Genomic DNA, 11,157 nt, shown 5'->3' with positions numbered 1-11,157 from the left:
CAGCATGCGTCCACAGCATTCTCTGATCCAGACCACAAAATTGACCCAGATCCATCATCCCACATATGGAACGAAAGGAAATGGCCTCGGTGACCATTTCCACTGCAAACAGATGAATGGCAAGATGTACTGTATCCCCTGTTCAATCTGTTCAAGCAAACTTGGAAGTGTTTCACTGATAGAAAAACTACATGAACTATACACAGGTCCAAATGACAATCAGCATGGAACATATAAGATACAATCCTGCAACCTTACTATCTTACCCCTCATTCCTTCCTAATTACTGAACATTTATACTATATTATATATATATACGATATATTATACATCATTAATAATGTGTCTAATCAGCAAATCCTACACTTGACATTTATGACTCAAATTCCTGTCATCACACATTTCATCAACGGGGATTTAAACACAAAAAAGACTGATCTTCAACACCACCTAAGACAGTGGAACTCATCAGATGAAGCATTATACTGTATGAGTATACAGTATACACTTCCGATGAGAAAATTCATCCACAAAAGAATACACATTTTCTTCTCATCAGTTCACCAATCCTTGCAAGCAATACCAACGATTTCCTAAAAATCTCACCCACTTGTCTGGGAAAACAGCAAAAGTAGTAGCGAGAGAAGAATTCTCTCATACTCCACACACACGAAGAAGAAAAAGAAGTTTACATGCCAACAAAAAACCTCCATTGGTCCAAAAACTCCATTTCAGAACATATATAACATTTAATACCCAAACAATTAACTTAACCAAGATCAACATTTTTTTAATTAAAATATTATAGTATTATTATTAACAATTAAAGATGCAAATGGAAACCTTATCCTTGACCTAATAGCTATACATACACTTCAGATTATGGACACAAATATAGATAAAAAAGAAAAAGCTTGAATACCAGATCATTTCCCATGTTAAAACACTGAGCAAGGAAATATATGAAGTACACTTAAAAGACTGTCTAAGTACAAATTACTGGACACAAATCATTTATCAGTTGATTTCACTAATCTATCAGAACTAATGTACTTTAGCACAACAAATAATATGAAAAAGAAGCATCTATCCCATCACATGTGAATACTGTCTTAACTTCAGTTCAATTTTATGACTCAACACTGATAATAAAGCATTAACGTCCATAATAAAGACCGTCATCTCTACTTACCCAGATCAATCTGGCTTTATTACAGGAAGACACGATCTATAGCATAATGATACAGCATCATACAGTTCCATCAGTTATTGTTATTATACCATAGCATACTGGTGTTTTATATGAAATCATTAATCATCCAATTCAGATAAACAGTGCAGGAATTAGAGCCCTTTTTTGCTCTGACACTTTTAAGAAAAAAAATTAATTAGACAACTGACTGCTAAGCTGTTCCTTTGCCAGATGGTCAAGTGTGGCGTTTACATTTGGAAATTGTTGCTGTTAACTCTCAGTATGAAGTCATCATTAGGCTGAAAAATAAAAATAAGCCAATCAGCTATTAAGTATGTTCATAAACAGCAAGACAGCAATGCCAAAAAAGGCCCAGGAGACAATGGGAAAACAAGAGTAGGAAGACGTCTTTCCCTGGCAAATAATAACCTCTTCCCAACAGTTGATCATCTCAAGAACATCTTCCATGAAGTAAACATATCTGTGTCAAAGTCAACAAAACAACAGAAGACTCCACCAAAGCAAATACAGATGGATTAAGATCTAAACCATGTCAAGCCTCAATACCAGGATGGACAAGTTACACTTTCTTCTCTTCATTTCTGCTAGTCAGGAAATTTGGTTTCAAGGAATAAATTTCTTTGCAGGATGAGGGCACTAGATCACGATCCCATGGTTACAGTCATTACTAATGGAATAACCTTACAAAGCATGAGGGAGGATGTCTAGTTTCAACAAAACATCAAAATGACAACATTATGGTTAGCAAAATTACAAATGAAATGACACTGTTCCAACTACACCCAACCAGCCTGCTTGCCTTGCTCAAGACACTAAGGTTATGATCACTTGCAACAATATCAGATTACTCTATCAACAGGAACAAATGTAAAATAAAACTACTATATGGGGATAAGTGGAATTCTGCATCCTAGAAACCAAATTCTTCGAACGTGCAATAGCCTTAAAACACTGTTACACAATTTTTGTTGCTTTCTGATTGCTTACGCATCAAAATGATCGAAAATGGCTATGAATCCTACCAAACATTTGACCCTAACAAATAAATCCCAACAAATATTACATGACTTGCAGGTTGCTAAATGTTGCTCAATTAATTTCTCTAATAAACATTCTCTTACTGCACAGCACCTAACCGAACCTAACCAGGCAGCCTCTACACAGTCTCAGTTTGCTCAAGATGTCAGTGATGGTTGTATTTTAAGACATGGGAAGCCCCTTTACTGAAGACAGCCAAGAATTGAAAGCACTTGACACAAACCAAGTCATAACAATAGAGGCAGTGACATCCGTCTAGACTATCAAGAGCACTGACCAAGGCCAATACAAGACTTTGGGATTTGTGAAGTGTTCAACACAAGTCACTGACATAATCCCAAAGAATAACATGTCTTTGTTCCAGAAGTCCTTAAGCAAGAGGTCATCTAGAAATTCATACCAAATTTCATCCCTGAAGAGCAATCTCTTCTCCACAATGTACACGTCAAGGAACGGGGACGAATTTTTCTGACATGAAAACCAGATTGTTCCAACTGCTCTGCTCATGGGAGAACTTAAATTTTGCACAAAGCCTCATCTTTTATTGACAAATGACCTCAACCTCTTTAAGAAGCCCCATCTTTTAAAGCTAAAATCCTTAGTGGATCAATAATAATCAACAAATATTCACTTGTACTTTCAATTGACTCATTTTGCTTAATAATGCGAGTCACCAAAAACATTGTCACAGAATTACTGATGTCCAGTTTAATGGTACCATGTAAATGTCCAGCAACCTTTTGGAAAAAAGATTATGGATCACACTTGTCCTCTTTTTTCCCTTCTACTAATAGAGCAGAGACTATTAGTCGACTCCGTTTGGGACACAGCAAATGTTTTTGCACTTCAAAATAGGGCCAGACTTTTGGGCTTGAACTATTAAACTAACAGGCAACAACTAGTAACCACATAAAACAAGCAAACCTGATACAACTGTCCATAAAACAGTCATATTTTATAGAGGAGGTGCACACTATTGTCCAACTAGTTTTAGAGCATTACAAATTATACAAATGTTAAGTGGGTGTTTTTTTTCTGGTTCGCTTCTTGTTGCATAACTGGTTTTTGAAACATATGCCTTTCATTGCTCATATGAACCTACAGAAATGTCAAACTTTTGAGGCTATGAGGAGTCAGTAAGGGACAGGCAACGTAAAATCCGGGACTGTAGTACCTTGTACCTTGCAGGTTATATGACTTACTGTTGAATAAGTATGAAAACGTGCAATATCACAGAAAAAAATTTAACTAAAAATACGACTATTAAGACACTGATCATTCTAATGGTTAACATTAAGTATTAAAAAGATATATTTTGAAAATGATAATTTAACAACAAGCAAATCATTTCATTCAATATGCAATCTACCAGTTTGACCATAATCATATGCTTAGACTTGTATTGGCATTTTATCCCACATCCCTTTACTTCTGCAATCTTCACTTGAAAGACATTTTAACTTATGCATACATACAAAATATAATATTGTACTATAATTAGTCCACAAACTCGCTTTTTGCAATAACTATTCTAATACTACAAGTACTAATGATTGAGGGTAGGACTACAGACTCTAAGGAGATGTCTACGTTATGCACTTTTTAAACGGCCCCTTACTGACACTATTCGTGTAAATGGAGACCCAATATTAAAAAAAATGTAGCTCAGAAATACCTGAATTGTTGAAAATGAGATTTTACCGCTTTGAAAGAGACGCGCTGTTGATTAAAACAAACATATCACATTAACTGTAAGCAAACATCAGCCTGGCCCATTAAACAACATGCCACAAGAAAGCTAATATTAAAGGAAAAACCCTAATATAAAATATAAAATATAAAATAAGCTCCTTACCTTTTAGAAGTTACGTATTTGAATCACTTAAAGTTCCACCACAGAAACGCTAGGTCAACAATATGTAATTTTATTATTATTATTATTATTATTATTATTATTATTAATTATTATTATTATTATTATTAATTTCAAGATACACTATTAAGACTTAATTGACTCAATTAACGCACACCTGCTGCTATCAAAGCCCACGTGACCTCACCGTGCGCATTGGCGTAAATTCTGGGCGCGGGGGGGGACATGCATCCCCAACCGAGTATTCCCCCCCCCCCCCAACAATATATAAAAAAATATCGCACTCTCTATTGTGAAAAATATATGTATGTATACCTAAATAATTGTGTAAGTAGAAAATAACGCAAAAATGCATTTAGAAACAGTTGAGTTCCCCCTCCCCTTCCTAACAGTGGTTTGACCCATTGCATGCCTTCCCAGTTCCTCTCACCTACTCTGCACACACGAGTCAGGTGTGTGGCTGCGGCTCGATTAACGTTGAACTCCATTAAGTAGGAGATTTTATTCACTTTAAATAAAGCGATTCTCTTTAATGTAGTTAATGCAGACTCATTCATAGATTAGCTGCGGCAAAAATGCTGATTACTGATGTAATTTTCCATTAATCTGCTATATTAGCGATTAAGATATTACTTATTTAGTTGAGCTTGTTTACAATAGTTTGTTGCATAGTGCACTGTAACTAACACGCCAAAGCCGCTGTGTTGTTTTATACATAGAGCAGTTACTATAAAGTGATTATTTAATAATTGATTTTGTTTTATATATATATATATATATGTTTCACAATAACAGTCATGTTTATATCTTAATGTATGTTGATGGCTTAACTTTAAACAACACAAACAATGCAATAAATAGTTTTGAAGAAAAATCTACTTTGTCATTGAACCTGAGAAAAACTTTGAAAATAACCATAATGACGCAGTTTCCATGCTACAATAATAATGATAAAAGCAGTTTTTCACTGTGGGGACATGTCTTTATAAGTATTTGTGTCCCACTTTAAAAATTGCTCATGAGAAATTTTATATTTATTGCCCACAGCCTACAACCAATCAACACGAAGATAATATAGCCGACGTATAATTAAGCTCTGACAAATCATTTTAAATAACGAGATACTAAATGTAGTATATAAATAATTGAATAATAAAAAAAAGTAATATATATATATTTTTTTTAATTTTTCAACAAATAAATGCTTTCGTGTCTGACTTTCACCACGTGATTCAAAGGTAACCAATAAGAGCTCGGAACGCGCTGTCATAGCAACCTGTGTTGTGTAAACAACCAGGTAATGCTTGTGATGGACGCATAGCTGGAGGCAAGGCGAGTAAACAAGCCGTATCTTTACTACATTATACATGTTTTGTTTTGTTGTTTTATTACTTTTAAGACATAAAACACTGGTTACTGTACCGTAAAAAATAAAAGTTCTGGCAATTTTGAGATTGCAAAGTTGTTACTGATGTTCCCTTATATGAAGACTATTGTATACACAGATTCTCATTTGGTTTATAAGGACCTTTTAAATGGAAAAAAAACATTATATTTTAATTGAAGTTAAATATTAATAAATTCTAGGTGATAGGGACACGATCGGGATTGGATGCCGATCCATCACAGGACAGGTCATTCGACACTATGCTCTTCTAATCACAGCCAATTTATACAGTAGAGGAAATACACATACGCATGGTGTGTCCCATTGAATGAAATACAATAAGATTTATAGACACACAGATCCATTCACCCACCTCCACCTTCATAGGTCAGTTTATCAGCAAAATCTATATGGTATACAAATACTAAGTGTGATCTGTCTGCTCTCCATTCTTCAGAAAGAAAGCACCAATTAACCACCACAGACCAGATATGCTGTGCTTGTTGGATCATTCAGAACATCAGTGACAGCATATCTGCATTGTTGCTAGTGTTTTGACCACCTTTTAATGCTTTTATCCATCTAGCTAACAGCTTCTGGTCCTGTGATCAGAACCAGAAAATGGACTAGATGATGATTAACACACAAGGTGCATAGAAAAAGCTTTAATCTCTCTAACTGTATAACTACAAGCTGAATTAGAGGTAGGTACATCTGATAAAAACCATCAATTATTTACTCTTACCATTGCAATACAGACTGTTGTGTCAGAGCTGTGTTGAAGATGATCCAGTGAAATGATGAATTCTCTTTGTCAGCTTTAGCCATGTCTGTATCAGGCAGCCAAACTCTGAGGCGCTCAGACATGCAGCGGCAGTTGAAGGAAGTTCTTAATAGTCTGGAAAAAGCACACAAAGCCGACATCCAGACCTACATCTCAGGTCACCTGGGTCCTAACAAACTCGTTCATAGATCACTTAACTGCAGGCCATGCAAGACAACAATGAGCAAACCCAAATGTAAAGACGTGGGCCTGTCTCGTGTTCGGGAAAGGAGCCAAACGGAAGCTAATGTGGAAGAAACATCTGATGCCCTGCACAGTCTCACCATAGGCACCATGCTACATATCCCTAGAATCCAGGAAAGACCAGAATGTCCCAGTGAGGAATTGTTGACAGGAGTTCAGGACATGACCGAATTAGCTAAGCTGAGAAAAGCAATCCAGGAAAACGGTTGCACAGTGTCTGACACGATGGAACAGGACAGCCGCAGGTTCACACACACACACAAAGCTGGGCTTGCACTGAGCGATCGACAGCATCGGAGGCTGCACACTGACATGCGGGTTTTAAGGATAAAAGCCGTGACCACCAGGAAGTGTCTGAGTGGTATAGAAGCAGCAAAGCGACACGAGCGCAGGCTTCAACAGGTCAGAATTCTAGCTAAAGAGTACATTACTTCACTTTTGACATGTTGTTAATGCAAGTTATATAATGGGACCAACGATCAGATGCTTGTATAAATTGGAATGTTGGAATGGACGGATTGTTCCTCTTGCCTCAGGACATTTCTTCAACTCTCCTGATGTTTGTAATGGATTTTTTCAAATCTCTCTGGCAGTTTTTTAGTTATTAGTCTTTATTTCATTGAAAGTATCCACGGTTCTTCTTTTTTGAATTCCTTAAACAGGGATATCTTTTAATCCCTTTCACCAGCTCTTTGAAAGGCCAATATTTTCCTTATTTTAAGCCTTTTGAAATGTTTTCCTGGCCCATTTGACTCATGAACATGACCTCTCACAGTAAACTGACTTGAGAGTCTTATTTCGTTTATTTGACCGTTCCAAGTAAACGGTGAAATAAATTAACTTAATTTAGTCATTTTAAGCAAGTTTTGAAAAATAACCGAGGTCCAACTTGAATGCAGAAACCATTCATACATGAAAATGTATGAAATTGTTTTTAACTCTGAAGCCATATTAGGGCCATTGTGAATCTCATGAGCTTGACTGATGTGTTCCAGGCACGGCGAATGTCTGTGCTTCAGAACGCAGACAAATTACAGTCTACTTAGTCATCTCAGAGGACAGCAAGAGACTAATACACATTTCCGACACAGGAAATCGTTAATGCGTGTGCGTGTATGTTAGGCACTGAGGAAACTTCCTGCCAGCGGAGGTCCCTGCAGAAAGCGCCTCGCAGTATTTAGTGATGTCTTTGATGACGTGTGTGACGGCTCACCTGCATTCGGCAGCGTCCTCCGAGAAATCAAGGTGAGACACTATAATGCCTTGTTAATACACACACAGACACAGACACACGTCATACACACGTCAAACACCCACATCTTTGACTAATGAGTAAATCTCACTGGATTCATTTTCCAGTGATTTACACATGTATTAGTTATGTAAATGTTATAGAAATGATCCATCTGTCATTAGAGTCATAACCTTAATTAATTTAAGATGACTTTTATTAAGTTTTAACTGCTGTTTGTGACCTGTTGTATACAGACAGAGTATGATTTATACTTGAAGTCACTCCTTTTCTCCCAGTCACCACTCTGGGATAAGGTGAGAGCTTTACACTTCAGATATCGGGTAGAAAAAAAAAACAAGTTTGTAAAAAGCCAAACAGCAAAAATGTATAAATAGCAAAATAAAACAAGATGATCTCCGCTAGTGAAGGATCATGACACCATTTTCTCGGTTAGATTTGATTAAATATTGAGATTATTTTTATAAAATACATTTATATGTCAGGGATGTAATTTAGGTTTCCACCTGCTTAGTAATTTAAGGTCATTTGGCACAACGCTAATGTTTGAGACAGATGTCAAATCAGCCCTCATTCATCAATCATCAGATGATGTGTGTGTGAGTCAAGTGTTTATATCTTGGCATGGACTAAATGTTCTCATAAGAATAAGAACAATTGACAGTTTTGGCATCAGGTTGGTCCCCATGAAGAAACTGGCTTTATCTTGCTTTAGGTTACAGTTAGGAGTAGATTTATGTGTAAGCATTATCAGTCCTTACAAGGATAATAAGACGACCTTGTGTTTAGTCTGCGTCTACCTCATTCGGAGTCTCCACAGAAGCAACAGAGTTAAAGAAGGTAGTAAGCCGAGTGTTATCACTGGAACAGGAAGCCAGGAGAGCTCTAGAGGAAAACCACAGGTATTATTGTAAATTCAGTTTTATTTCATTTTACATGTTGCTCAAAACAAGTAATAAAAGATATACATTTTTTCCCCCTTCAGAGCCCGAATAGAGTGTGAAGACGCTCTGGTTGACCAGAAGGGAAATGGTACAAAGCACAACCACAGATTTTTACACATAACCCTGAGCAAATCATTCAGCCTTCACCACACTCACCATGTTTTACTGTGACAGAGAATGTGTATGGCAAGCAGTTACAACTGAGCATCACACACAGCTAGCTACGACATAGTCACTAGGATTTTCCAGTACATCAACCATAATCATAAAATTTACTGTATGTTCAGCACATTAATATTTAATAACACATTACATATAAACAAATTAATGGGTGTTTCTAAAGTTGTACATCTAATGTCTTTGGATCGTTGTTGTTTTGTTTAGAAAGCTGCGAGCCGGTGGGTCAGTGTGATGAGGTTGTGTTCGCGGGTGTGAACCCGTGTGCACTTTCCTCCGTCAGTCAGGTGGAGGCTAAAAGACAGCAGGTGTGGAAAGTGTGGGATGAGGTCCAGATGCTTCAGAAAGACATCAGAGAGACCATGGTGTCCACTGTTACCACCAGCGCTCTTGAGAACTGCATCAGAGACTCAGAAGTACTGCCCGTTTTACACTCAGTTAAGAGCATCACATTGAAAACTTTACGTGCTCAACTGTACGTTTGTCATTTTCTGTCTCTAGGATGAAATCCTGAACCTTGCTGCTTCAAATGTGCTTCTTCAGAGAACCATTAAGGTAACCATGAACACGCTAATGTTAATCTCAAGAGTGTATGCATATAAAAATCCAACACCCTGTTTAACGGGTAGTTCAGAAGGAATAAAGTCTTTTCCTTCCTTTAAAGGATCTCGAACGAAACATTTCAGCGATCCTGAAAAAAGCAAAAGTCGGCGAGGAGACAACAATGTATGTACTGTTTAACAGTCAACATTTCACAGCATTAGAATCAATATTTATAGCATCATTAATGCTCCAGTAGGCCAACGCTTTGATTTGTCTCTTTCACAGGCAGGTTTGGGAGGAGATATGGACCACACTGAATGGATGATTAGGACATTCAAGAATGAGCTGCCTTGTAAAAATATTTTAGCCATTTAATGATGGTAATCTTAACAGAAAGGTCTTACTTTGAGTTCCACAGTTTCACAGGACAGGAAGTGGCTGGTCATTACCGATGTGTGAGAAACTATCGTCCTCTTTCCTGCTATACAGTATACATCCTAATTTGAAGCATAATTCAAATCAAATATCTGGATTTAGGATCCTTCATACGTCTGTCCTTACTATGAAATAACGTTTTATAATCTGCTTCCAATCGTTTAGTTCATAACACCATATAAAGTCTTCATAGATGGGCGATTCTCAAATAAAGGTCACTTTCAGACCAGCAAAATGTTCCATCGTGTTTGTCCATTCATGATTTTGATGTTGTTTAACTTTACATCACTGAAGTTTATTCATTGTCACTGGTGTTAAATGCACAAGCCAGAGTCAACATCACCAGCCTCTTAAAAAACACAGCATTAAACACACCAGCATCAATATATTCCTCAATTACATCCTAATTTTTGGTAAAAATTATTTTACTGAAAGACAGAAAAGAGTTAACAAAGAGTAAGTTGTAGTTAACACCAGTGACAAGAAATGCAAAAAAATATAAATATACTTTATATTACTCTAATAATATATTGTGATCATTTTTTTTATTGCCTGCTGCAAAAGCCAAGTAGAAAAAATAGATGAAGATAATTTTCCTCAATAAATAAATCTAAATAAATAAGACCAAGAAGAATATTTTTGTTTCCTTTGCTTAATTGTGAACTTAAGGTCCTATGAAAAAAATACTAAAAAATAATTCATGCCATAGTTTTTGCACAAGAATATTTAAAATTATACAGGGTTGAATCTAGGTCATGAGGATATGTCATCTTATGAGGAACAGGGTTTGTCACCATGTTGTGTGAATGACTCAGACTCTTCTAAGCTGAAGGGGAGTAAAAGACTGAAGCAAAGAACTTTTGGACTAACGAGAGAGTGTATAAATCTGTCAGTAGACGACAAAGTCTATGGTTTATCAGTCAGACACCAAGCATACTGCATGTACTTTTGGAACCAGCTACTGATGCCAGTTCCATACAGGCTACCCATTGGCCGTGTGCTGACTTGCAGTGATTATATGTTTATGCTGTTCATCAGTTTAACCACTAGATGTACCCAGAACCTCGCCAATGGATTGCAATAAATCGCCCAACCCAATGACTGAAACTATATTTCAGAATGCAAGCCACAAACACTTGCAGTTTAAATTGTTTTGATATGTGGTAGAATTTACTGTGGTTTAAAAAAAAAGTACAAATAAACCTTTTCCACGTAAAGTTATTGAGTCTATGACTACGTTATTTACAGCTAAAAATAAAGTGATATAG

General features: G+C 36.5%; 1 protein-coding gene across 5 annotated transcripts; it reads left to right on the top strand.

The window, feature by feature from the left end:
* The first annotated feature begins 4,571 nt into the window (after positions 1 to 4,571).
* Positions 4,572 to 11,012, top strand: LOC113655421 (uncharacterized protein C6orf118). Of its 5 annotated transcripts, none has more exons than XM_027165958.2 (11): positions 4,572 to 4,615; positions 6,098 to 6,215; positions 6,330 to 6,940; positions 7,661 to 7,783; positions 8,027 to 8,086; positions 8,580 to 8,692; positions 8,776 to 8,822; positions 9,119 to 9,327; positions 9,413 to 9,466; positions 9,576 to 9,637; positions 9,740 to 11,011. In XM_027165958.2, exons 3-11 carry the CDS (start codon positions 6,338 to 6,340, stop codon positions 9,777 to 9,779), a joined length of 1,311 nt encoding a protein of 436 aa, XP_027021759.1. In that variant the 5' UTR covers positions 4,572 to 4,615; positions 6,098 to 6,215; positions 6,330 to 6,337; the 3' UTR covers positions 9,780 to 11,011. The 5 variants fall into 5 exon arrangements, with proteins under 5 accessions (XP_027021759.1, XP_047667921.1, XP_047667922.1 ...); XM_047811965.1 differs by lacking the exon at positions 4,572 to 4,615 and adding an exon at positions 5,307 to 5,456 and having other exon boundaries at positions 9,744 to 11,012; XM_047811964.1 differs by lacking the exon at positions 4,572 to 4,615 and adding an exon at positions 5,415 to 5,456.
* The last annotated feature ends 145 nt before the right edge of the window (positions 11,013 to 11,157 follow it).

The sequence above is a fragment of the Tachysurus fulvidraco genome, chromosome 4 (assembly GCF_022655615.1).
Source record: "Tachysurus fulvidraco isolate hzauxx_2018 chromosome 4, HZAU_PFXX_2.0, whole genome shotgun sequence".
Classification (NCBI taxonomy): domain Eukaryota; kingdom Metazoa; phylum Chordata; class Actinopteri; order Siluriformes; family Bagridae; genus Tachysurus; species Tachysurus fulvidraco.
This window is presented reverse-complemented; position numbering and strand designations above follow the sequence as displayed.

Bases quoted from the DNA above. Each gene is read 5' to 3' on its own strand.
- LOC113655421 (XM_027165958.2), top strand. From the start codon at position 6,338: ATGTCTGTATCAGGCAGCCAAACTCTGAGGCGCTCAGACATGCAGCGG. The intron at 8,087-8,579 runs GTGAGAGCTTTA...CCTTGTGTTTAG, and splicing joins AGTCACCACTCTGGGATAAG to TCTGCGTCTACCTCATTCGG. The intron at 9,467-9,575 runs GTAACCATGAAC...CTTCCTTTAAAG, and splicing joins TTCTTCAGAGAACCATTAAG to GATCTCGAACGAAACATTTC.